The 26,805-nt window shown below is 45.9% G+C and overlaps 1 protein-coding gene across 2 annotated transcripts in view; it reads left to right on the top strand.

Moving 5' to 3' along the window:
- The window catches only part of tlk2 (tousled-like kinase 2), a 153,116-nt gene that overhangs the window by 115,572 nt on the left and 10,739 nt on the right, over positions 1-26,805 (top strand). For both annotated transcript variants that reach the window (XM_085966614.1, XM_085966615.1), the window contains exons 16-20: positions 8,597-8,686; positions 10,531-10,700; positions 14,039-14,177; positions 21,674-21,785; positions 23,934-24,041. In XM_085966614.1, the coding sequence (XP_085822740.1) occupies positions 8,597-8,686; positions 10,531-10,700; positions 14,039-14,177; positions 21,674-21,785; positions 23,934-24,041 (619 nt within the window). The remainder of the gene's footprint in view (positions 1-8,596; positions 8,687-10,530; positions 10,701-14,038; positions 14,178-21,673; positions 21,786-23,933; positions 24,042-26,805) is intronic.

Here is a 26,805-nt window from a genome sequence, read left to right on the forward strand (position 1 = left end):
AAGGGCCACAATCTTGGAGCTTGCTTGATGGCCTTGCTTGGTGATGCTCCCAATGTGGAGTGATGGGATCTGGGTCTGTCCCCAGTTTCCTCCACGAGGAGCCCTTGATTTTGAATCTGCCGTGCTGGCAGTTCCCCATAAAAAGAAATAACTTGCATTGATAAAGCGCCTTTCACAACCCGGGGATGTCTCCAAGCCCTTTACAGCCAATCAAGTACTTTTTTTGAAGTGTAGTCATTGTTGTAATGTAGGAAACCTGGCAGCCAGTTTGCGCACCGTGCGGTCCCTCAAAGAGCAGTGTGATAATGACTAGATCATCTGTTTTGGTGATGTTGGGTGAGGGATATTGGTCAGGACACTGGGGTGAACTCCCCTGCTCTTTTTCGAAATGGTGCCATGGGATCTTTTACATCCACCTGAGAGAGCAGACGTGACCTCGGTTTAGTGTCTCATCCGAAAGACTCATCTGACAGTGCAGCGCCCCCTCAGTAATGCACTGGAGTATCATCCTAGATTATGTGTTCAAGTTTGTGGAGTGGGACTTGAACCCACAACTTTTGACTCCGATGCGCGAGTGCTCTCACTGAGCAACGGAAGAAGTGGGTGACGTAAGAAAACTACTAGGCACTTGGTCTAAGCGTTAAACAAAGCTTTAACCTACTGTTTTACAACATGGAGGTCTAGTTGTGTCCTTCACTAGTTCCTGTTAAGAATGTCCTGCGCAAGCTGGGCCCGTGCCCGAGTATTTATACTCTCCCTGGACAGCGCCACCCGTAGGCCGCTCAGTATTATTTCATAAGTCTTTCTTTCATGAATGACTGATTCATGTCAGTGGGTAAACAATTACAGGGCACATTGTCCCATTCAAAATGAAAGATCCTACAGTTTTGATGGGAGTTCTTTCACTTGCTGTGTAACTAATGCCAGTAAGGCTCTCTACAGAGTCAACTCTATTTTGGCTCCAGATGCCAGTAAAAGCTATCATTGGTTTAAAAAGCATTGGAGTTCATTACATGACAGCCCTTCAGTAAAGAAAAACAGTTACTTGGATTATACAGTGCCTTATTGCTGCCTCAGGCTGTTCCAAGGTGCTTTACAACCAGTTACAATACTGAGTCACCTACAACTAAAAAGGCTGGCATTGGCGCTGACTCCATGGAATTGCTCGGTGATGTGACTCACTTTCCTCTCTTCCCGCTTACATGCTTGTTTGTTTTTTGCACCTGTCCAAGTGTGGCCCTTATACACACGATCAGTATGCTGACTGGAAATAATTTGGCCGATCAAAATTCTATATGCATTAGTATATATACTTGGGCGAGACAGAAGCTGAATTGCTAATCAACTGGTGGCTTGTAAGAGTACGCGAGCATATGGAATACATCGTAAGAAATTCAATCATAGTCTTGGCCTGCGTCTGTTTAAATTGTGATTTATATTGCAGCCTTTTATTTTTCTGCTCTGTAGCTGTATTCCCCTGGGTTCAGGCTATTAAATTCAAAGCCATTTTGTTTTATGAGCTGGCAACTTCTAAAGGATGGAATCATTCTTCAAGTGTACTTTCTTAGTTGTTGCTTAAGCAATATATTCTGCACTGTGGGTTTTCGAAAGTATTTTAATTTTTATTTATGTAGGCTTGCTGTCCCTTTGTTGGTTTTACAATTATTTACAACTACAAAATACTCTGATGGCTGAGAGCTAAAGTAGGAGGCACTTTAAGCATTGTAAGAATGTACTGGAGCTCTGCCTGGAAAAAGAACTTCATATGTATTTCCTTTGCAAATTAAATTTGCACAAATTTCTATCATTAACGTTCTTTAAGAAAAGTGGCAGTGAATCCTGATGTGTGGAAAGTCGGGCTTTATAAACCAGACTTGCTTATAGCGAGTGATTATACCAGTATTTACTGTATGAGGGGCAGACTGGGGCTAGGTAGAATTTGTATCTATCGGGAAATGAAAACAAAACTGAAAAGACACAGCCGGCCAATCAGCATGTGAAAGAGAAATGATGGATTAATGTCTTGGGTGCGACCCAATGTTCCCGTTAAGCTGCGTGGCTGCGTAGCGGTCTGGAGGTTCCCGCGCAGGCCTTTGAATGGAAAAACCGCGCGTGCGTGGAAATTGGAATGGGTCGTGCAGCCTGTTAAAGGGGCCACGCAGCCAAAAAAAAATTAGAGGGAACATTGGTGGGACCCTTAAACTGTTCTGACAAAGGAGCCTCACCCTGAACTATTAGCCTGTCCTTTTCTCTTTCAGATACTGACTGACCTGCTGTGCAGTTACATAAATTAGTAATTTTTCAGATTTGATTTTTTTTTTACTCTTGCTAGCTATCATTTGCTAATACCAAATTGCATTAATGTAGAGTGAACAAGAACCATTGCCATATTTCTCAAACTCAGTTTATCCAGTCTGTTCAGTGTGTGTGGTTGGCCTTCTAGATTAAAATAATTGACCTTATTCTAATGATAACTATATGCAGTATTAACTGAAACTACATTACGTACTGTCCCTGACTCTAATTGAGAAATGGCCATTCAGAGTGCCAAGTCTAGGTGTACAGCCATGACTATGTGAAGGTGCTATGTGCCTTGGCAGTCTCAGCCTTGTGGATGATGATCCTTGTGCTGTTACTAGTGGATGTTTTATTAATGATTTCATGTCCAAGCAAGCTGTGAGTGAGTGAAAGTTCCTAATGAAAATGTTTTATTGCATCACAGCCCTATTGATTAGAGAATAATCCAATTACTTGGGTTAAGTTTCTGGGTTAAAACAAAATGCACCATCTATTTCCCAAAGGATGTTAACTGCTTCATTTTCCCTTAGTGAAGCAAAAAAGTGACTTGAGGATGGTAAAGTTTCTGAGAGGTACACCCCTGTTCTTCAGTTCCTTGTCATAGTTGGAGGGATGTGTACTTCTGGCCAACGTGCCCCCTAAGGTGAGTGGCCACACGCCAATCGCAGGACCCGCGCAGGCCGCTCACCAGTTCCTGCCGCTGGAAGAGATACCGAGCATGCGGGCAGCACATTTAATGGGACTGCGCATGGGGAAAAAAAAATTAGAGGGAACATTGCTTCAGGCTAGTCTAATTTTTTTTAGGCAGAGGATTGGTAGAGCATGGAATGCCCTACCAGGGACGGGTGGAAGCAGAATCTATGCTGGCTTTTAAAAGGGAGGTGGATAAATATTCAAAAAAGGAAACATTCAAAGGGTATGGGGAAAGAGCAAGGCAGTGGGACTAAGTAGCTAGCTCTTCTAAAGAGATGGCCCAGGTGCGATGGGCTGAATGGTCTCCTATACTGTAAAATTCCAAGATTCTATAACCATTTGTGTTGTGACCCCACACATTCTTGAGTTTCCATCCTGGCGCGGGACAGGTCATTCCAGCACACCCACCTGTAACCACGTTAGAAGTTTTACGTAACAGTGATTGTTTTCTGTGGCTATTATTATAATAGACCCCCCACCTGTTATATTACACAAGGGGTCTTGATTCACGACAGTGCCTTTATCCTATGAATGTTAATAGGATCGTCATACCCATAAAAATTCCTAATGGTCATCCCCTGAAAGCTGAGGTATTCTCAATTTCCTGGACGGTGCACATTATTGGTAGCAATTTCCTCCCCTCGCACCTATCCCATTTCCTTCAGAGAAAGTCTGGCCTCTTTGAGAGCTGTCCTGACTGCAGGCTGTTTGAGCAGTAATCTATGTGTGTGCACATATTTGCATGGAAGTCTCTAACTGTGTTTTCTGGCATTGATGTGGGGCATCTTGCACAATCCTCCTCCTCAAACCAGGTCAGAAAGGTGCACCGTGTGCATTCATTGCCTCTCTATATTGCGCGAGACCTCAATCCCACAGCTGCTTTCAATCTAGAGTGCTTATAGAAGCCAACTCTTGTCCATGTAATTTATCTTCCGATGAGTGTCTCTGTTGTGAACGTGATGCACTTTCCATTGCTTGAGTGAGTTTTGTCTTTATACATTTACATGTGCTGACTTTTCTGACCGATTTCCTAAGGCATCATAGGGGAGATTTTCCTGGGTCTACACCCAGGTCCATTGGATCGCCCGGGTGGAGCAAATATCGGAAAATCTGGCGTGTTGGAGGGCACATCTGTGAAGAAACCCGCCCGATTTTTCTGGTATTTACACAGTTGGCCTGGGCACAGACTCTGGGGAGAAATCTCCCCTCTGGAGTGTAAATTATGAACTGTTTGGGTTCAGATAAAGTTATGCAGGACTTCACACTTGAGATGTCCTTGCAGTCAGTTTTGTGTTGCTCAGATACTTTTCATCGGTTCACCATCTGTCTAGTAGTGTTTTCAACAGAAGGGTGGTAACCAAAAAAAAAAATGAAAAGTAGGAAATGTTGCACGCTTCAATCTTCCTTTTCAGAAGATGCCAGATCCGTAGACCAGGAATTTCCTCTGAGCCATTCCTGCTCCGACTCCAGAATTGTGGAAGAGCCCCTATTTACGCGCATGCACAGGGTTTCCGGAGCAGTCACGGTCGCTCGGCGGAAGCATGCGGCCTTAACCTTGGCCAACACTTTAGTGCGATGTTCAGAAGCTGCTGCTTTGACAGAGGTGCTGTTTTCTCAAATGAGACATTAAACCAAGCCCCACCCTTCTGCTCAGGTGCACAAAGGAAATAATTCACAATGCTGTTTATAACAATATAAAAAGCGGGGCGTCCTGGTCAACATTGCTCCCTCAAACCACACCCCAAATTACCTGGTCATTCGTTCACTTACTGTTTGTCATTCGTTCACTTGCTGCCTGCTGCATTTACCCATGTGACCACACTTCCAAAAGTAATTTATTGGTTGTAAGGCCCCTTGGGATGTTCTAAGGACGCACTATAGAGCTATTATCAATGCAAGTTCTTTCTTTACCTTGCGACTTGCTATATGTAAAATTGAATAAGGAAATTAAAATGCTATTGTATAAACGGGTTTTAGCACAAAATACCAAATCAAATCAAATCAAATCAACTTTTATTGTCATTGTTAGTGCACAAGTGCAAATTAGGTTGATTGGCTATGATAAATTGACCCTTAGTGTTAGGGGGATTAAATACGTGGGGTTACGGGGATAGGGTGGGATATGTGTTGGTGTTGGGGTTACGGGGATCGGGTGGGATATGTGTCGGTGCAGGCTCGATGGGCCGAAATGGCCTCTATCTGCACTGTGGGGTTTCTGTGATTCTGTGAAGTGCAGTACAACGAAATGTAGGCTTGCGGCTCCCGAGAGAGTACATTTGGATTAAGACATTTAAACATTCAACATACATTTGGCTTGTAGTATATTAACATAAATATAACCATAATAAAGTGCATTGGCAGATGTGCAGGCTTTAGCGTTTTTGTGGAGTTCAGTAGGATGACAGCCCTGGGAAAGAAGCTGTTCCTAAATCTGGTCGTACGGGTGCGAATGCATCTGTAGCGTCTCCCAGATGGCAGGAGGGCGAACAGACTGTGGCTGGGGTGGGTAGGGTCTTTGATGATGGACCGTGACCTCCGTAGACAGCGTTTTTGGTATATGCGCTCTATGGTCGGTAGCCGGGTGCCGGTAATGCGTTGGGCAGTTTTGACTACCCGCTGCAGGGCTTTCCGGTCATAGTAGCTACAGCTGCCATACCATACTGTCATACAGTTTGTCAGGATGCTCTCTATTGTGCAGCGGTAAAAGTTAGAGAGGATCAGGGGTGACAGGTTACATCCCTTCAGCCTCCTTAGGAAATATAGGCGCTGCTGGGCCTTCTTCACCAGAGAGGAGGTGTTGAGGGACCAGGAGAGGTCTTCCGTGATGTGGACTCCGAGGAACTTAAAGCTGTCCACCCTTTCCACCACAGCCCCATTGATGTGGATGGGGGTGTGACTTCCGCCTTTGGACTTCCTGAAGTCCACAATGATTTCTTTTGTTTTCTTGGTGTTAAGGGCCAGGTTGTTATCGGCGCACCACTTCACGAGATGCTGGACCTCCTCCCTGTAGGCTAACTCATCGTTGTTGGTGATCTGGCCTACTACCGTGGTGTCATCCACAAACTTGATGATGGTGTTGGAACCATTAACAGCCACACAGTCGTGGGTGAAGAGGGAGTAGAGGAGGGGGCTCAGCACACATCCTTGTGGGGCCCCCGTGTTCAGGGTCGGGGGGGGGGGGGGGGGGGGGGAGGTGGAGGTGTGGTTACCTAATTTGACAGACTGGGGTCTGTTTGTTAGGAAGTCCAGGGTCCAGTTGCAGAGGGAAGTGTTCAGGCCAAGAGTTTGGTGGCCAGCTTGTTGGGGACGATAGTGTTGAATGCTGAGCTGTGGTCTATGAACAGCATTCTGATGTAGGTCTCCTTACCATCTAGGTGATTCAGTGCCGAGTGTAGAGCAGTTGTGATTGCATCCTCCGTTGATCTGTTTGCATGATAGGCAAACTGGTGTTGGTCAAGGGAGGCAGGAACACTGGCTTTGATGTGGGCTAAGACCAGTCTCTCTCAACACTTCATTATGATGGGTGTGAGTGCGACAGGTCGATAGTCATTCAGGCACGTCACAGCCGTTTTGGCACAGGAATAATGGTAGCGGTCTTGAAGCATGTAGGGACTACTGCCTGGGCCAATGACTGATTGAAGATGGCGGTGAAGACATCAGCCAGCTGATCAGCACATTCCTTGAGTACCCGTCCAGGGATGCTATCCGGTCCAGCAGCCTTTCGTGTGTTCACTCCGTGTAGAAACACCCCTTATGTCGGAGGTCGACAGAGTGAGCACCTGGTCTTCCGGGGGTGGCAAGGCTTTGGTAGCCGGCTCCCTGTTGTCCCTGTCGAAGCGGGCGTAGAAGTTGTTAAGCTCCTCCGGAAGGGAGGCATCGCTAACCGGGGGACTGGTGTTTTTGCCCTTGCAGTCAGTGATGGACTGGATGCCTTGCCACATGCGCCGGGGGTCCGAGTTGTTGCGGAAGTGATCCTCTATCCGCAGTGTCTGTTTCCTTTTGGCAGTCCTGATACCCTTTTTTAGGTTGGTCCTAGCTGCACTGTAAGCCGCCGCGTCGCCAGATTTAAATGCTGCATCGCGTGCTTTCAACAGTGAGCGGACCTCTCCGTTCATCCAGGGTTTCTGGTTGGGGTATGAGCTACATGAAAATCTCTAATTATCCAAAGCTAAACTGTAAATTGTGTCGGTTCAGATTTCATGTACTGAAATGATTGGTGATGATTCTTATTTTTTTAACTCTTTAATGATGTAAACATCTTTCCTTTATTGAGAAATTAGTGCAGTGTGTTTTAGGGCACATGGCTGCAGATTGTACATATATTTAGGACAGAGCAGTTCCCCCCTCTTCCTGCTCGCTCCCCACATGATGATGAATATAAAATAGCTCAGACGGGAATCCAGGATATGGGCGCTGTAATGTAGTGTATGGCCAGAAAGCAGAAAAAATGGGCGGAATGTCAAATGAAGCTCTGATGGAAATCAATAACAAACCAGTGTCAGTATAACTGCTTTCTATATTGCAGCCTGAGCCATGTGATCACAGCCTATCTGCACATTCTCCCAACTTTCTGTGCTGATAGTGCCTCTGGCCTTCCCGCAAGCCTTTCTGCACTGCGGGGTTCACTATTCCGCACTGGTGCAGACTGGCCATGACACTTTGAACAGTGCGCGTGCGGGCAAGTACAGACATGATGTTGCATTGTGAGCGAATAGCTGAATGCATGACGATGTGCCATTGTGTCATGGCATCGCTGCACACTGCTGTCACTGGCACCAGCGCGTTTACAGGTCCCAGGAAGGTATGCCGAGAAACATAGCTTCGAGTTTAGCCATTCCCATCAACGTAAAAGCAGTTTGTGATGGGGAAAATTAAACCATGACAACATGTTTTTAAAAAAAAAAAAAAATAACAGGACTAGAGGATTAAAGACTGTCTGATACAAATGTTCAGTGCCAAGGCCACATTGGGACTATGATGTGAGATGGAGCACTTTATCTTCAGATGGTGTTGATACTCTGGCAAGGGTTTGGTGAAAAGCAGCAAGAATGGCGAGGCTTAGTGCTGTGGGGCCGGAGGATGAGCAAGTGCTGTATAAATGCTTGTTTGATCTTCCTTTACTTGGTTTATCTCGTCTCTTATCTTGTCTTCTCATGACTGATAACCAACCTTGTTGGGTTCTTGTGCAGTTATTTGTTTAATGAGAAATTAAAATTAATTATTTCCTTTTAATATTTTTTTCAGAAAGATGTTTATACCATTAAGAGCTAAACATATTGAGCATCACCAGTCATTTCAGTACATGAAATCAGAACAATGTTAAACTTATACAATTTATTGATTTATTTATTATTATTCTATCCCCTCCTCTAGGTTTCTTGGTATATATTTTCAATTGTTACATTTGGGTTTGTAAGTGCAGCCAAATCTAGTGTTTTAAAGGATGGATGGAACCATAGAACATGCTTCCTGGTTCTCAATGCCAAAAAAGCTACTGTCCAATCTTGAAAAGGTTAATTTGCCACGTTGCCTGGTTCGGGTAACATTTTTACATCAGCCTGGGCTGGGTGCACATTGTCTCATGATGTTGATGGTTTGTTTACAGGCATGCCTGCAGAGAGTATAGAATTCACAAGGAGCTGGATCACCCCAGGATAGTCAGACTCTACGACTATTTCTCATTAGACACAGACTCGTAAGTTTTTTTTCTCTTAAACGACAGTGTGTTGTTGTATAGCAGCAGTTTCCTGAGGTTGTTGCATCTCGCTGGCTGCAGTTGGTTAATGTTGCCTTGTGTACCTATGGATTTAGTCTGAGCTCTGTTTTGGGCAAGTTATACATTTAAAGGGTTACAGCAGTGCTTTTTGTTCAGACTCGCCCACCCAGAATTCCCCCTTCTATAGAGGCAAAAGTCGTGCCTTAAATTTCTGCGAAAAACACATCAAGTAATCATTGCCATCGAGGCCCTTAACAAGACTACCTGCTGGGCTGCCCTGGTGGTATCATTTACCGGGAGTGTTCCCATTGTAAACATTGAGCGGGAATGGCTTCACTCAGGCCTGGGAACTACCCAGAGTCACCAGACCCTACAGGCTACAAGAGGGGGAGACGCTTCTCAAATGTGTCTTATGTCGGAAATACAAATGACATCAAAGAAATTTACAGTGGAAGTACCACTTTTCCCCTATAAAAAGATTTTGAACAAAAGTACTCCCGCCAAGATAGTTCTACTCCTTTAAATATAAACAGCAAGACCCATCCAGTCCAGCTAGTTACTGGGGTTTTAGCTGCCTTGCGGATCAGACAAGTTTATCTGGTGATTAGGTGCACACTTGGGTAAAGTGCATTTCCTCTTGGACTTGGTTAAGTCTTAGCTAGGCATTGACATCAGACAAGTCAACTTGCTGGCTCTTTAACTGGTCGATAAAGGAAGCTACCCGTGGGGAAATGGGAGTAGAATGAGCTCGTGTTCCAGCCCTTGTTCAGAAGTGTAAGGAAGTAGTACAGCAATGGGATGCACTCAGCTTTGCCATTTAACTCTGCATTCGTTTTCAAGAGTTGCATAATGTTTAACGTACTTTGTATTGTGCAAGAAAATACTGTGACCCCCCCCCCCCCAGACAGAGCACGTGGAAGATATTGTGCTGACACCGTTGTTTAAACAGCTGTTAGGTCTTTATCGTTGAACTTATTCTGTCAATTGTTGAAGTACAGATTGCCAAATTTCTGTCTGTAGTAATCTGAGCTATCTGTGGCTAAACGTCCCTTGGTTGAAGGGATTGGCAAAAGTGCAGTTAGTTGCATTTTAAAAGCGCAGTGGTTATATCAAGGAGCGTACCCTGAACATGAGGGTTTATGAAACCATCGGGTTACATGCAGGCTGAGTGCAAAACTATTTTTTTTTTAATGAACTTGTTTCCGCTTAATACCACCCATTATCTGGGCAGCGGCGTTTGTTTGAAACAATTCCCCAGTAGCTTTTCCTGCCTCGAGAGTCACAACTTCCCAGTCCGGATTTGGTTTGTAAAGTTTCGCCCCCCCCCCCCCCCCCCCCAACCTCGAAGAGATGCCGAAGTTCACCAAGCCGCAGCGCATTGCCCTCTCCCAGCTGAAGAACAAAGTATATGGGAAGAGAGCGAAAGTTGGTTGAGGAGGACTACCTAGTAATTTAGGAGTTGTGCTGTTTTGCTCAAATTTTTGAGTCGAGCATCATCCAGACTCTTGATGGGTTTTGTTGGGGCACAGTCTATGGCTTTGTCATAGTAATATATCCCTCACTGGCCAGAACGGAAAATGTGCAATGAATTAGATGTGCTTTCCTGTTGTTTAAGATCAGATTCCTATGTGTGACAAGACCGTGGAAAATTCCACAGTGGCTGTCCATGTCAAACAGCGCATTCTGTCATCATCTCTATAAAGTGACGGCCCAGCTGATTCCAAGTCAAAATACAGATACTTATAACAAATTCTTTGTAGTGGATGCAGGGCAGAAAGAAACGCAGATGTGTGCTGAAGTAATGTGCTGCTCTTGTTGCTCAGGTTTTGTACTGTGTTAGAGTACTGTGAAGGCAACGACCTGGATTTCTACCTGAAACAGCACAAGTTAATGTCTGAAAAGGAAGGACGCTCCATCATCATGCAGGTGGTCAACGCCCTGAAATACCTGAATGAGATCAAGCCCCCCATCATCCACTATGACCTTAAGCCAGGTGTGTATTTCTGCTGAAGGTCTGTCCTGTTAAGTCATCAAAGGGCAGTGTGACTGAGAACAGTTAGTGCCTACGTGTACTATGTTTAGTCTAATAAATGCTTATAAACCGGGAACAAATTGACCTAATTGGGATTATTTAGCAATTTTTTTAAAACAAGATTATATAATGTCTGTAAAAGGTTCCTGACATTAGAGTTGGTTCACTCAATGCAACAATCGTTTGTTAAATTCTTTATTGGAATCAATGTTGAAAAATTACAGAATATAATTTCTACAAAGAACATTGTTTTCTATAATTCATCTGTTTCTGTTCCCTTCACTCCCTCCCCACTCGTATCTGCATTGAAGGGGTTTCAAAAGAAGAATTGTACTTGTCAAATGCTAGAGTGTGCTATGTTTATCCACAGTTTGTACCTGTCAATGTGCCATTTCACATAGAGTATAATGGTTAGATGGAAAGTGAAGCTCTTTCCATAAGAATAGAAGAATTAGGAGCAAGAGTAGGCCATAGGATCATGGCTGATCTTCAACCTCAGCTCCACTTTCCCGCCTAATCTCCATATCCCTTAATGGCCCTAGAGTCCAAAAATCTATCTATCTCGGCTTTTAATATACTCAACGATTCGGCATCCACAGCCCTCTGGGGCAGAGAATTCCAAAGATTCACAACCCTCTGAGTGAAGAAATTCCACCTCATCTCTGTCTTAAATGGTCGATCCCTTATCCTGAGACAATGTCCCCTAGTTCTAAATTCTCCAGCCAGGAGAAACAACCTCTCAGCATCTACCCTGTCAATTCCCCTCAGAATCTTGTATGTTTCAGTGAGATCACCTCTCATTCTTCTAAACTCCAGCGAGTATAGGCCCATTCTACACAATCTCTCCTCATAGGACAGCCCTCTCATTCCAGGGATCAGTCTAGTGAACCTTCATTGCACTGCCTCTAAGGCAAGTATATCCTTCCTCAGATAAGGAGACTAAAACTGTGCACAGTACTCTAGTGTGGTCTCACCAAAGCCCTGTACAATTGTAGCAAGACTTCCTTACTCTTGTACTCCAGTTCCCTTACAATAAAGGCCAACGTGCCATTCACCTTCCTAATTGCTTGCTGTACCTGCATGCTAGCTTTGTGTTTCCTGTACAAGGACACCTAAATCTCTCTCACCACCAACATTTAATAGTTACTCACCATTTAAAAAATATTCTGTTTTTCTATTCTTCCTACCAAAGTGAATAACCTCACATTTCCCCACCTTACTGCCCATTCACTTAATCTGTCTATATCCCTTTGCAGGCTCTTTGTGTCCTCTTCACAACTTACTTTCCCACCTAGCTTTGTATCATCAGCAAACTTCATCTAAGTTATTAATATTGATTGTAAATAGCTGAGGCCCCAACACTGATCGTTGCAGCACTAGTTACAGCCTGCCAACCTGAAATGACCCGTTTATCCCTACTCTGTTTTCTGTCCGTTAACCGATCCTCTATCCATGCTACTATATTACCCCCAACCCCATGAGCTCTTATCTTGCGTAGCAACCTTTTATGAGGCCCCTTATCGAATGCCTTTTGAAAATCCAAATAAACTACATCCACTCGTTTCCCTTTATCTATCCTGCTAGTTACATCCTCAAAAAACTCAAATAAATTTGTTAAACATGATTTCCCTTTCATAAAACCATGTTGACTCTGCCTAATCATATTATGTTTTTCTAAGTGCCCTGATACCACTTCCTTAATAATGGATTCCAGCATTTTCCCGATGACTGATGTCAGGCTAACTGGCCTGTAGTTCCCTACTTTCTCGCTCCTCCCCCCCCCCCCCCCCCACTTCAATAGCGGTGTTACATTTGCAACCTTCCAATCTGTTGGGACTGTTCCAGAATCTAGGGAATTTTGGAAGATCACAACCAATGCATCCACTATCTCTGCAGCCACCTCTTTTAGAATCCTAGGATGTAGGCCATGAGGTCCAGGGGATTTGTCTGCTTTTAGTCCCATTAGTTTCTCTAGTACCTTTTCTCTACTTTACTTTAAGTTCCTCACTCTCATTAGACCCTTGGTTCTCTGCTATTTTTGGTATGCTATTTGTGTCTTCTACTGTGAAGACGGATACAAAATATTTGTTTAAAGTCTCTACCATTTCCTTATTCCCCTTTCTCCTGTCTCAGCCTCTAAGGGACCAATGCTTACGATTACTCTCTTCCTTTTTACATACCTGCAACAGTTCCATTCCAGTATAATATTTGCAGGGCTATGGGGAAAGAGCAGGGTGGAGTTACCAATTGGATAGCTCTTTCAAAGCACAGGCATGATGGGCCGAATGGCCCCCTTCTGTGCTGTATATTTCTCACAGAAGCCAGATTACTGAGAGCCATTTCTAATGAGCAATTGTGAGCAGTTTTATGCTGGTGATTTCTGCGCAGGAGGTACTGAGTGATTTGGGATCGATGTGCAGAAAATTGGATGGCTGTGTGTTTGAACATACCCTCCTTTATCGAGAAAAGCTAGATTCAAATGTAGCCCATAGCACTGAGAGGCAAGCATGCTAAATGAATTGGGTATACCCAAACTAACCTCATTTAGCATGCATTTATTTCATTACTCTGGGTTACCTAGATCTGATAAATAAGTTGAAACATACTGTGCCACCCAATCCCCTTCACCTACCTTCTGGTACCATAGGGAATAGAGACTAGTCATGAATTTGTAGCCAAGCAAATAGCAGTGTCTGCCTGTAAGGTAATTCTTGAATAATGAATTTCCCCGCTGTTTTAAAATTCAAGGGTTTCTGTCCTATAATATGAATGAAAATGAGCTCTATGGAAAGCGTTCTAGAATATTCAAGTAGTACAGCTTCAAACAGGGAATATGACAAATGTACATAAATATTTCAAGTGTAAAAACCCTGTGTTATTGATGGGCAGATAATTTGAACAGCTATGAACCCATTTCTAATCTGATCATCTCTAAATTAAGCAGAAACTTTTTTAAAAGATGCCAAAGATTGTCCTTAGTTTAATTAATTTGCCATTTTTCAGGTCAGTTTAAAGTCGGTATATCTTAAACCTTTCCTTTGGTCTTGTCTAAAGTTCTTTTGAAGTCTCAAAGGAATGGGTTTGTGTGATGTGCAGATGTGAGTGATCCAACTTGGGTCCTCTGTATTATGCTGCCCGTATTGTATCCAGTTGCACTGCATATACAATAAATAAGGATGTTCTTTCATTTAAAAACTACTTTGCAGTTGTGTGAGTTGGTGGCAGCTGTTGATGCTGCAGTCATTAGTTTTAATGCCAGCAATTCTCGAATAAATGTCATGGGTTTTACGCTTTCACAGGTAACATTCTCCTGGTGAATGGGACAGCGTGCGGAGAAATAAAAATCACAGACTTCGGATTATCTAAAATCATGGACGATGACAGCTACAATTCAGTAGATGGGATGGAGCTCACGTCACAGGGAGCGGGCACATACTGGTGAGATCGCCCCACAAGCTGCTCGCTGACTCTTTTCACATCAGCTCAAGTGTTTCCAGCTAATGCGGCCTATTAGACTGAAATCCAATCTAAATTGCATGTAAATTTTAGATAAGCTTATTTAGTACATGTATTACAATGTCACTTGCTGCATGTTGCAATGACTCTTCATGTTCGGAATCTTCCTGTACCAGCAAGAACTGTGGCATCCGGAATAAGCTTGGTAAACAAATATAAATGTTTCATTTGACTGCGGTTTGCTGTGAGGTACACAGTACCAATGTGAACTCTTAATTTTTTTGCAATGGTGTGCACCGGTCACGCATGTAAAATCGTCTCAGCTCAAACTCCTGACACTAAGTCTTGTGCTTACTCGGCGCCAGGTTCTTCAGAGGAGCCAAGCTGGCGCCACCCAAGGCCCTTGGAGCGACTGGAGCTCATTCGAGATTTGAATACACTTCGATGAGGGTGGGGCTTCCCAACCCCTTGCTGTGCATGGTTTGCTCTAGAGAAATAACATCATCTGTCTGAGCCAGCTCAAAACAGGTGTATTCTGGACATCTTGGACTTTCACAGTGAGCTTTGTTAATGGTGTACCTGATTTTTTTTTTTGGATTGCCTTTGCTGTTTTTTGTCAATCATGTCCTATAATTTTACTTTTTGTTAAAATCTACCTTGTTACTGTGGTGGGGAGTTTTATACTCCATTCCGTTACTTGAAAATTGGGAATGATTGCCTCTGTTGCCCAGGAGGATCTGAAGGACGCACAGAGACGGCTCCACCTGTATCCAAGATGGTCTGCCCAGATTCGCCATTAGCCAAGAAGATGACCCTGCCATCTTTAATTCATTCACCGGATATGGGCGTCGCTGGCAAGGCCGGCATTTATTGCCCATCCCTAGCTGCTCTTGAGAAGATGGTGGTGAGCTGCCTTCCTGAACCACTGCAGTTCATGTGGTGAAGGTACCACCACAGTGCTCTACAGTAGGGAGTTCCAGGATTTTGACCCAGTGGCGATGAAGGAATGGGAATATATGCCCAAGTCTGGATGGTGTGTGACTTGGAGGGGGACTTTGAGGTGATGGTGTTCCCAGTGCACCCACTGCCCTTGTCCTTTTAGGTGGTGGAGGTCGCGGGTTTGGGATGTTACTTGGGCATGTGCAAGATGATCTTCCTATATCGCCTGATCTTCCACAAGGAGGCGGTCTCAGAACTTTGCCATCTCCTGCAGTCCGACCTGCAAAGTTCCTCGAGCAATGGGAATGTCTCTTTCTGTGGCTGTTAAATCTGGCTCCTTTCAAGCTACCTCCGGTGTCATCTGCCAGTCCGCAGTGCACCACATGCATCAGGCCACTGATGCATTTGTCTTGGCGAAAGAGTTGATCACTTTTCGAACTGATAGCGGCCAGAAACAGGAGAAGGCTCTGCACTTTTTCCAGGGTATCTGGGCTCTTGGATCACGCAGGTCCTCAACGATGGAACTCGTGGCCATGTGGGCTCCTTTCACCAATGTTATAATCAAAGGAAAGGGGTTCCATTCAGTCAACATACAGGTTGTATGTATCCGCACCATATCCTGCAAGTAGATCCAAGGTATCCTGAAAGCCAATGCAATGCATTTATCCTACACCAGTTGACAGTGCTACCATTATTTAACTGAATATATAGGTCAGATGGGTGGATCCTGAGAAACTAGGGAAATCTTTGTGGCGCATGAAGCCAGTCTGAAAGCCACGAAGCGTGGAAGAAATCAAATATAACAAGACACTTGTTTCCACAAGGGAACAAAGCATACTGTTGACTTGCAGAAGCAAAGTTTCTGCTGCATAGACAGGATTGGGAGTCTTCTGTTGCACAGCCCTGGGAAAGTGTCCAAAATGACCGTGGCGTGCTGCATGCCAAGCAATATTGCCAGCAGAAGAGTCAGTATGCAGCAACCAGAAGAGGAGAGCCATTCTGGCCTCGAGGAGGATGATCCTGTGGTTTGAGTTGTCTGCTGCATTGAAGATGTAGCCAAAAGACACATCCAACAGTATCTAATAGAAAACTATTTCAACTAAAGGTCAAGGTTGCCCCAGCATAAGCATTGGTGAATGCATGTTCCCAAGTACCTGGCCTTCTGTTATTCTCTACTTGATCATTTCTACCACGCAGATCAAATCATTTGTTACCCTGATTGCAAGTTGGTGATTTTTTACCCCAGTGCTTTGTGACTGACTCTTTGTGATGTGTGCTTCCTGCTGCCTGCATCTAATGCTTCTACCGTAATGGGAGAGGGGAGTGAGGTGGCTGGCTGACTGACGTCGCTGAGCGGCTTCTGGGATGGGGGGTAGCTCTTCACCTCTTGCCTGGCCATACAATGGCCCAGCACCTGCTAGCACCATGTTTGTCTGCACCTGCCCTCTTTCTGGCTCAGCACGGATGATTTTCTCCCACCCATGTCATGTGCAGTCTTCTGTGGAAGGCCCCCTTTGGATCCAGAGATGACAAACCTCTTTTGCTGCTGCTCCTCCAGATCCCCCTCTGCAAAGGAAGCAGCCCACCCTCTGCCCTCAGACATGTCTCCTCCAGGTTTGGTGCAGAATTGCCGGCCCAGTTTTATGCTGGTCAGTTCCCCTCTTAAGGCTCCACAGCAGCCGCTTTCTCAGCTGCTGTGCCAGATATCCTGCCCCTGCAGGAATCTACAGTCTCTGCATGGCATCCAATCGGCAGGAATTGTATTTAAATACGCAAGTCTTGCAAGATACGGAGGTCCACGCCATGTGATTTTTATTTCCCCTCTCGACTGCAAGCACTTACCTGCTACTGCAACAGGACTGGAAAATCTCGGCTCCAGTTCCTTTTTGACTATTGGATCAAGCAGATCATTTTGCTTCTCTGGGGTGAATGGCAGTGTGGGTGACTGAGCAACAAGTGACAGCTGCAAGTAACTTAAAAGGACTGAGTGTACAAAAAGTTTTTCCTTTCAGTTTATTCAGACTATTTTGAAACTGGAGCAAAACATGGTAATTAATCTGGCATAAAGGTTCATTTTGGCATTCTCATTAAAATCAACTGCGTGAAATCCAGCATTCTAAGGAGCGACACAGTGCAAGTTTTTGTAGAATTAAAAAGTGTTATAAAGCACAAGAGTATACCGTGTGCGTGAAATTGGCTTGTTATTCATAGAATTCCGAGTCCATTGATCTGTGAGTGGTACGCTTGCTGTGCTTTTGGTTTACCCTCAATGATCGCTACAGGCCAGAGAGAGAAGCAGGATAGCGATGTCTGCTCGTGCCTTTATCAGGGCCATATTGCAACTGACCACAAGGAGGCAACGCCCAGCTTGCTGCTGACTTGTATCACTCTTGGGGGGAGAAATTCGGTATCGCCCCGTTCGGGGTGCAATTATCGGCCGGGCGCAAAGGCGCTAATTATTGCCTCCGACTGCAAACTTGGCCTCTATCGCCCCTGGAGGTGATTTGAGTGCTAAATCAGGCGCTACACACCTAACGCCGAGGAGCGAGGCGCTACCATAGAGTGCAGGCAACACTCGGGTGATGTCAGTTAGCAATGGAACACAGACACACGGGCGCCAGCCAGTTCTTAAAAGGGAGGGTCGATCTTGCTCTCCATCCACACCCTGCTCATTGCAGCCTTGAATCTCAGCCTGGAGAGACCTGTACATCAAATCTGCTGGAAAGAACAATGGAGAGGCCCAGGGAAAGAGCTCAGAGTGCAGCCCCCATAGTCTCTTCTAAATCGATGCAAGGAAGGTCAAATCAAAATGAACCTTCAAAGTGCTGCTCAGGACCCAAAACTCCTTCACACAACGTTGAATCTCTCCAGAAGTGTGTGTCTCTCCGAATGCGTGCTGCAAAAATGTTGCCAACAAAAAAAGGCAGGAAGCAGCTGCCTTTAAATAGTGCTCCCCCAGTCCCTTCCCGACTGCAAAATGTTCCCCTCTACCTGTCGTTGCTAGCGGCAGGCGGAAAGGCAGGGGGCGCCACTCAATATCCGGTCTGGGGCGCTACCGGGACGTTGCACGCTCGACTGACATCACGGTCTGCGGGCGCAGGAGATCATGGCGGTAGTGTTTAGCGCCACCACAAAATGTCTGGTCAATTTCGCGAGCGGCGCAAACATCACCACGCCCGGGCGCTAGTTGTTTTGCGCTAACTGGAGGCGCTAATCAACCAAATTTTTCCCCCTTGTACTTTAGGGAAGATTCTGTCTTCAAGAGCTTGTGTATGAGAGGTTGTGGCTATGAAGCTAGCAACCTCCAGAACGCTGCAGCTGTAAGTTCCCTGAGTCCAAATGGCAACAAATTGTTGGGTGTCTGGCTGGCCTTGCTATTATTCCAGCACCTATGCAAGGCCAGCAGGTGTATTTTGGATCAAGAATGCCATAAGTAGAGCAAATTGTCCCATTGCGATGACGCTACTTAGATTGGTCATGGGTGTCGGAACCATCCAACACTTAGCTGAATTGTGACCACAGAGTGGTGAACTGTAATGGTCCCTGCTCCTCCTCCGAGGAAATGATGTTTCTACAAACCTTTTATTCTCTGCTGGTTCCCACTCCCTCAGGAAAATCTGGGCAGGGGGAGCGGAGAAAGGAATCTACAGTTTCTGCATGGCATCTCAATCTGGGATGAGAGGGTTGTCCTATGAGGAGAGATCGAGTAGAATGGGCCTATACTCTCGAGTTTAGAAGAATGAGAGGTGATCTCATTGAAACATACAAGATTCTTAGAGGGCTTGATGCTGAGAGGCCATTTCCCCTGGCTGGAGAATCTTGAACTAGGGGGCATAGTCTCAGGATAAGGGGTCGGCCATTTAGGACTGGGATGACCAATTTCTTCAGAGGGTTGTGAATCTTTGGAATCCTCTACCCCATAGGGCTGTGAATGCTCAGTCGTTGAGTATATTCAAGGCTGAGATCGATAGATTTTTGGACTCTGGGGAATTGGACAGGAAAGTGAAGATGAGTTTGAAGATCAGCCATGATCTTATTGAATGGCGGAGCAGGCTCGAGGGGCCGAATGGCCTACGCCTGCTCCTATGTTCTTAGATGATGTAGATCGTTCCAATTGAGTGGACTGCTTACAGATAAGTGAATGTATGTGTTTGAGTGCAGTGGGCAGGGTGCATGTAGTGTGTTTTGTGCAGATGGTGTGTATATATGTATGGGTGCAGTGGGCAGGGTGCGGGTACAGGCAGCATGCAAGTTCTGTGTGTGGGCAGCATGTCGGATTTGTGGGTGGGTGCAGTACGCAGAGTGCAGGTTGTGTGTGCTGGGATGCACTGGTAGGGTACAGGTAGTTTGTATATGTAGAGGTACAACGGGCAAGATGTAGGTAGTTTGTAAATGCAGGGTGCAGGTAGTTGTGTGTATATATAGGGGTACAGTGGACAGGTTGTTGGTTTGTATGTAGGGGTGCAGTGGGTATTTGTACATGTAGCGTTATTGTGGGTGGTTTGTATATGTGGGACTCGGTGGGCAGGGTGTGGGCGGTTTGTATATGTGGGACTCGGTGGGCAGGGTGTGGGCGGTTTGTATATGTGGGACTCGGTGGGCAGGGTGTGGGCGGTTTGTATATGTGGGACTCGGGCAGGGTGTGGGTAGTTTGTATATGTGGGACTCTGGGCAGGGTGTGGGTAGTTTGTATATGTGGGACTCGGGCAGGGTGTGGGCGGTTTGTATATGTGGGACTCTGGGCAGGGTGTGGGTAGTTTGTATATGTGGGACTCGGTGGGCAGGGTGTGGGCGGTTTGTATATGTGGGACTCTGGCAGGGTGTGGGCGGTTTGTATATGTGGGACTTGGGCAGGGCGTGGGCGGTTTGTATATGTGGGACTCTGGCAGGGTGTGGGCGGTTTGTATATGTGGGACTCGGTGGGCAGGGTGTGGGCGGTTTGTATATGTGGGACTCTGGGCAGGGTGTGGGCGGTTTGTATATGTGGGACTCGGTGGGCAGGGTGTGGGCGGTTTGTATATGTGGGCAGGGTGTGGGCGGTTTGTATATGTGGGCAGGGTGTGGGCGGTTTGTATATGTGGGACTCGGTGGGCAGGGTGTGGGCGGTTTGTATATGTGGGACTCGGTGGGCAGGGTGTGGGCGGTTTGTATATGTGGGACTCGGTGGGCAGGGTGTGGGCGGTTTGTATATGTGGGACTCTGGGCAGGGTGTGGGTAGTTTGTATATGTGGGACTCGGTGGGCAGGGTGTGGGCGGTTTGTATATGTGGGACTCTGGGCAGGGTGTGGGCGGTTTGTATATGTGGGACTCGGTGGGCAGGGTGTGGGCGGTTTGTATATGTGGGACTCGGTGGGCAGGGTGTGGGTGGTTTGTATATGTGGGACTCGGTGGGCAGGGTGTGGGTGGTTTGTATATGTGGGACTCGGTGGGCAGGGTGTGGGCGGTTTGTATATGTGGGACTCGGTGGGCAGGGTGTGGGCGGTTTGTATATGTGGGACTCGGTGGGCAGGGTGTGGGCGGTTTGTATATGTGGGACTCGGTGGGCAGGGTGTGGGCGGTTTGTATATGTGGGACTCGGTGGGCAGGGTGTGGGCGGTTTGTATATGTGGGACTCGGGCAGGGTGTGGGCGGTTTGTATATGTGGGACTCGGTGGGCAGGGTGTGGGCGGTTTGTATATGTGGGACTCGGGCAGGGTGTGGGTAGTTTGTATATGTGGGACTCGGTGGGCAGGGTGTGGGTGGTTTGTATATGGGCAGGGTGTGGGCGGTTTGTATATGTGGGCAGGGTGTGGGCGGTTTGTATATGTGGGACTCGGTGGGCAGGGTGTGGGCGGTTTGTATATGTGGGACTCGGTGGGCAGGGTGTGGGCGGTTTGTATATGTGGGACTCGGGCAGGGTGTGGGTAGTTTGTATATGTGGGACTCGGTGGGCAGGGTGTGGGCGGTTTGTATATGTGGGACTCGGTGGGCAGGGTGTGGGCGGTTTGTATATGTGGGACTCGGTGGGCAGGGTGTGGGCGGTTTGTATATGTGGGACTCGGGCAGGGTGTGGGCGGTTTGTATATGTGGGACTCGGTGGGCAGGGTGTGGGCGGTTTGTATATGTGGGACTCGGGCAGGGTGTGGGTAGTTTGTATATGTGGGACTCGGTGGGCAGGGTGTGGGCGGTTTGTATATGTGGGATGGGGAGATTGTGACTTTCTCCCTCATGCCCCCAAGCGATTACTGATCTTTTGTGATTTCTTGAGGATAGCTTTATTTGAACCTAACTAGAAATTGAGACACAATGAAATTTACTCTAATGGCCTTTTGCCCATCGCACTGAAATCCTCTTTATACTATTTTCCCTATAGATGAGGGGCTATTTTTTACCGGCAGATGTATTAAAGGCCGTCTATTGAAGGTTCTGATTTACTCGATGTTTTTTCATGCTGACCGTTTAGCCCAATGAGGCTTGCTGCTCACCAGCATGTCTGATATTTATATCACTGATGTAGAACTCGTAGCTCAATACTCTAACATGTTTCTCTTACTTACTAGGTATTTGCCTCCTGAATGTTTTGTTGTTGGGAAAGAGCCTCCTAAGATCTCCAATAAGGTAGACGTTTGGTCTATGGGAGTTATCTTCTACCAGTGTCTCTATGGACGCAAGGTAACTTCTGGTTTCTGCTTTTCTTTAAAAATATTCACCTGTTATTGTGAACAGTTTTATTTACATTGTAGTGTTGCAAAGTTGACTTAAAGAGCACCCTTTGGGTCTAAATAAAAATTGACCCTGTAAATCTGGAAACCAGTTTACAGTCCACAAAATATTTTCTTTTTAAATTAATGGAAAGGAAATCAGGCAGGCTCCTGTACAGGCATGCACTGCAATCCGCCCAAGTTACCTGTATTCGCTGCACCCAGTTCTGAGGTCGTGAGAGGCGCTATATAAAAGTCTTTTTCCTTCCTCTTTTTTTTCTCTCTCTCCCCCTCTCCCCCCCCCCCCCCCCCCCCCTCTCTCTCTCTCTCTCTCTCTCTCTCCATTCCCTTTCCCTCTCCCTTTCCCTTCTTTCAACATATAGAAGAATCTTTGGCAAGCCTTGTTCTGGTTTGTGGATGCTCAGATGCTGTACACTTGTGTGACCGGAATTAAAAGTAATTCTTTTCAGTCCTCTCCACAGTTATGTTCTGTTTATTTTTAACAGTTTGTCTGCTGGTCAACAGCCAGTATATTGTTCAGTACCCCTATCTTTAATGTTATGGTGGCTGTAGTTCTGTTGTAACTCATTCAGATTGCAGAGCTGAGTTTTGATGCTAGGTGGAACTAAGCAAACTACTTTCTGCTGCACTTGTCACAAATATTTTCATGGGTGTAGTTGAGGAGCTGAGGTTCTCCCCTCTGCTGACCGCCCCTCCCCCCTCCCAATTAAGAGAGTTATTGTTTAGGATTGGTTGTGTGCTGTCTGCCTCTTTCTCAGGAGACCAGATGGTGAAGCACACTTGAACACAGCTACCCAAAAGTAAGGTTTACCAAAAGTTATCAGAAAGCATTTTGATCACTGTTCATGGCTTTGTAATTAAATGTATTAGCGTTTAAAGACTGACTAGATACTTGTCAGCACGGTGGCATAAGTGGTTAGCACTGTTGCCTCACAGCGCCAGGGACCCGGGTTCGAATCCGGCCTCGGGTGACTGTCTGTGTGGAGTTTGCACATTCTCCCCGTGTTTGCGTGGGTTTCCTCCGGGTGCTCCGGTTTCCTCCCACAGTCCAAAGATGTGCGGGTTAGGTTGATTGGCTATGATAAATTGACCTTAGTGTTAGGGGGATTAAATACGTGGGGTTACGGGGATAGGGTGGGATATGTGTTGGTGTAGGGGTTACGGGGATCGGGTGGGATATGTGTTGGTGCAGGCTCGATGGGCCGAAATGGCCTCTATCTGCACTGTGGGGTTTCTGTGATCTGTGACTTGCTGCTCAGTTAATCATTCACCGACCAAAGCAGTTGGCACATTAGCCTATGAAGCATTCCATCGCACTAGAGTCAGTTTCTTGGTGATTTTGTATATTCAGGTAGACTGGCAAATGCAGTAAGATAAACCTAGCGATGAACCCCATTTCCTGAACAGATGTTGATAGAACATATAGGCGTTCTTAATATTTGAAATGTGATGACACTCCCTATTTGTCACGGTGGGCTCATGCTGGAGTCCGGGAAGTATGCTGGGTTCTGGAGGGAGTGGTATTGGTCGTACAGGTATAGTCTGAGCCTTGAAGAATGGCCTAATCTGGTGATCCCGTTCTCATGCTGGGATCTGGCTCCATTTCAAACTAGTCCTGGGAGCTCTCTGTTGTACCAGATTGGATCAGAGGGTGGGTGGACCTAGCAGGATCTTCAGGGAAGGTGCCAGTGTTCTAAGTTGAAAGGGTTTTATCAACGACGAGTGTTTCTAGCTCCATATTGGCCTCTTCCTGGAGCCTATGACTGGTAAGCTGTAAAGACAAAACGGTAGAGAGACATCGCTCTCCATTCTCAGCAATAGATTTTGGTTGGAGACCAGGGACCATTCAGAACTGCTTGAATCTGGTCCACTCAATAGTAGTATCTGAAGTTTGGGAGGCTGAGGGTTCTGTCATTTTGAGAGCTTGAGACATGTTTGTGGGCTCTTGTAAAGTTGCATTTTTTCCAATATATATAAAAAGAACTAGGGGGGTACTTTGAAAATTCTTTCACTTTCAAGCTTCTGGTTCATACACTAATGACTGCTTGCTGTTGATTTTATCTCTGACGTGCTTCACTTTTTCCCCTCCATTCCATAGCCATTTGGTCACAACCAGTCGCAACAGGACATCCTTCAGGAAAACACGATTCTGAAAGCCACGGAGGTGCAGTTCCCTCAGAAGCCAGTGAACAGCGCAGAAGCAAAGGTAAGGCTATCCAGCCAAAGCCACATGATGGATACAAGAAGAAAAACAAAGCCCTGTTAATAGGAAGCTGCCTGGCCCTGCTGTTTTATTGTACTTGCCAAATAATATTCCATTTAGATTTTTTCCGGCAGTTTTGCTGCAGTTGCTCAAAGCATCACAGCCGCGATATAATGGACCCCAGGATGGTGGGACGTGTGTGTGCACATGGTCCTCCATGCATTGAATTCCCATGTTTTTCTGGAGCGAGAATCATTTGTGTGCACCTCTCGCGCACCCCTTATTGGCCAGATATAGAGCAGCATTGATGGAGGCCTGACCGCAGGCTGTTCCTTGACTGTGAAGAGGGGAGCGGGGTTGGGGGTGAGCAATCCTTGGTGGTGGGGCAAGAAAAGAGTCTTCACATCACCAAATAACTTCAACGTAGTGACTTTTTGTTTGTTTTTATGCCCACACTCCACCCTGCCGGTTATATTGACATGGTGCCTATAAGAAACACCAAATCTTACAGCTGTGTGGAACCAAATAGCTACAGGGGCATTTCAGTTTGGGAGCAAATTGAAACTGCAAATAATCTATTTAAATTCAGCAATTCAGTTTCTTCGTCGCCGCTGGGTCAAAATCCTTGAACTCCCTACCTAACCGCACTGGGAGTACCTTCACCACACTGACTGCAGCGGTTCAAGAAGGCGGCTCACCACCACCTTCTCTAGGGCAACTAGGGATGGGCAATAAATGCTGGCCTTGCCAGCGACACCCACATCCCGTGAATGAATTTAAAAAAAATGTTGGGATGGTATTTTTCTTAAATATTTCAATTAAAGTTGTCTGACTCAACTATTGAACATTGGAGGTATGGCAGTCGAGCTAGTTCTCTCCTGACATCCAGGCATGTTCATTTCCAGCAGGGAACACTGAACAGCAATCCAAGAGCGGGATGGAGTCGTGGGCAAGGCTGTGGAGCTTTTGTCCAGAGTTGAAGAGACTGGGTGGTTTTCGGTTGGATATTGGGATCCTCCTGGCCAGTATGACTCCGCTGTTCATTTGGCTTTGCTGAGCCACGAGGAGCCTGTGTTTCAGGCTGTTTGTGGAGAAAGTGAACTAGCCGTACAATGTTTTTCCCTGTCACATTATGTCAGCACCCAAAACATGTTCTTCCATTGCAGCAGGTTTTCTCGGGATGCAGTACCTTTGGATCTACACATTAATTTCCACACTCCCTTTGCAAGGCCAACTGATGACATTTATTGAGGAGTCAGAGGTTCCTTGTGAATTGAGGGGAAAATTCCTAGAACCAGCCCTTTACATATGCCTGGTGCAAACTGTTGACAGGAATGCCCGAGGCAAGGTTCAAATTCCTCATTTATATTAGTGGGTGTTAGGGCTGATGGTGAAAGCCATATTTATGGATTGAATACAAGACTATCTGGGACCACTACAATTGAATTGTTTCAGGTATCTGCTACCAAGTCAGTTTGTGTTGTTCCTAGATGTTGACCAGTAGGCAGCCAATGCGGTAAGATAGTGGTGTAGGGAAGAGGTAAATTGTGACGACCACTTCATTTCTATGTCACGCCTGACAATTGCCTCCCTTGTGAGGATGGTCACAAGGGGCGTGGCCCGTCACAGTAATAAGGTACATAACTAAACATTGGGAGACTCTCTTGTGTTGCGAACGAATGGATGTAGCACTGGTACAGTCAGGATATCAGTGTTTTTGATACTCAGAGCAGAACATTATGTCAAATGCTTGGACCAGGGTCCAATCAATCTAGGCACAATCCAGGTGAGGGTCAGCAGAATCTAATGACTGTTCAGCTTTTTGTGGCAGGAATCCAAATAGTCAAGCTGTAGTGTTGGACTGTCTGGGACTCTGGATGGAGAGATTCTCTGTGCCTGCCCACCATGTCAGCCTTGTACTCTGGATCATTCCCACTAGCTGAATGGCAGAGATGGTGGCTGAGGAAAATGTTCTTGTACCTATTGGAACTGTGTGAATAGAGATCAACATGTTTTGTTTTGTGCTAGATATGGTACAGTCACCCTCAGTCTTCATGTGACAGCTGTGTTAGAGGGCCAGTCTAATTAATGATTCTCTTCCTTCAGTGGTGGAGAGCTGTTTAGCTTCACAGAAATCATCCACTTTGAAAGCTTATAATAACCGGAAGCGGTTTGTATAAGGGTAATGAATGCATCCCTTTGGGTATGATCCACCTGTCCTTGTAGTATTCACACTGTTCATTGACTCTGGAACAGTTGGTTCGGATAGCAGACATTCTAACTTTCCTGCTTTTGGTGGCGATCTGATAGGGTGAATATGCACTGGTAGACGTATCTTTAAAGTCAATTTCTTCTACGTTCCTTAGTGCCTAACGAGGATTTGAATAATCTTCTGCAGAAATTTGCACCTCAACCCATGGTCTCTTGAGATTGCCTTCAAGATGGTTAGACTGGTGGCTTTATTTTTGATGCACAGGCTTGCTGAGATTTGTATTGTACTAGTAGACCCATCGTGTATAATTTAGCATTCTGGTCAGGCAACCCTAAAACCGCATCTAAACTTTGCGCCAAAATTTGCATACGGTGAGATTTGTTTACATGTTTACAACCACCTGTTCGAAAGCAGGAGTAATTTTGTTGCGTTAATAGCCCCAACGTTCTGGGTAGATGGAACCAAGGACATCAGCCAATTCAGGCAGTAGATTTGTTTGGCCATAAAATCTTAGCTAAACCTATTACGAAATGATGTCCAGCCAACTGCAGTTAG

This window comes from Somniosus microcephalus, chromosome 24 (assembly GCF_052327205.1).
Source record: "Somniosus microcephalus isolate GS21.2 chromosome 24, FLI_Smic_1.0, whole genome shotgun sequence".
NCBI classification, from domain to species: domain Eukaryota; kingdom Metazoa; phylum Chordata; class Chondrichthyes; order Squaliformes; family Somniosidae; genus Somniosus; species Somniosus microcephalus.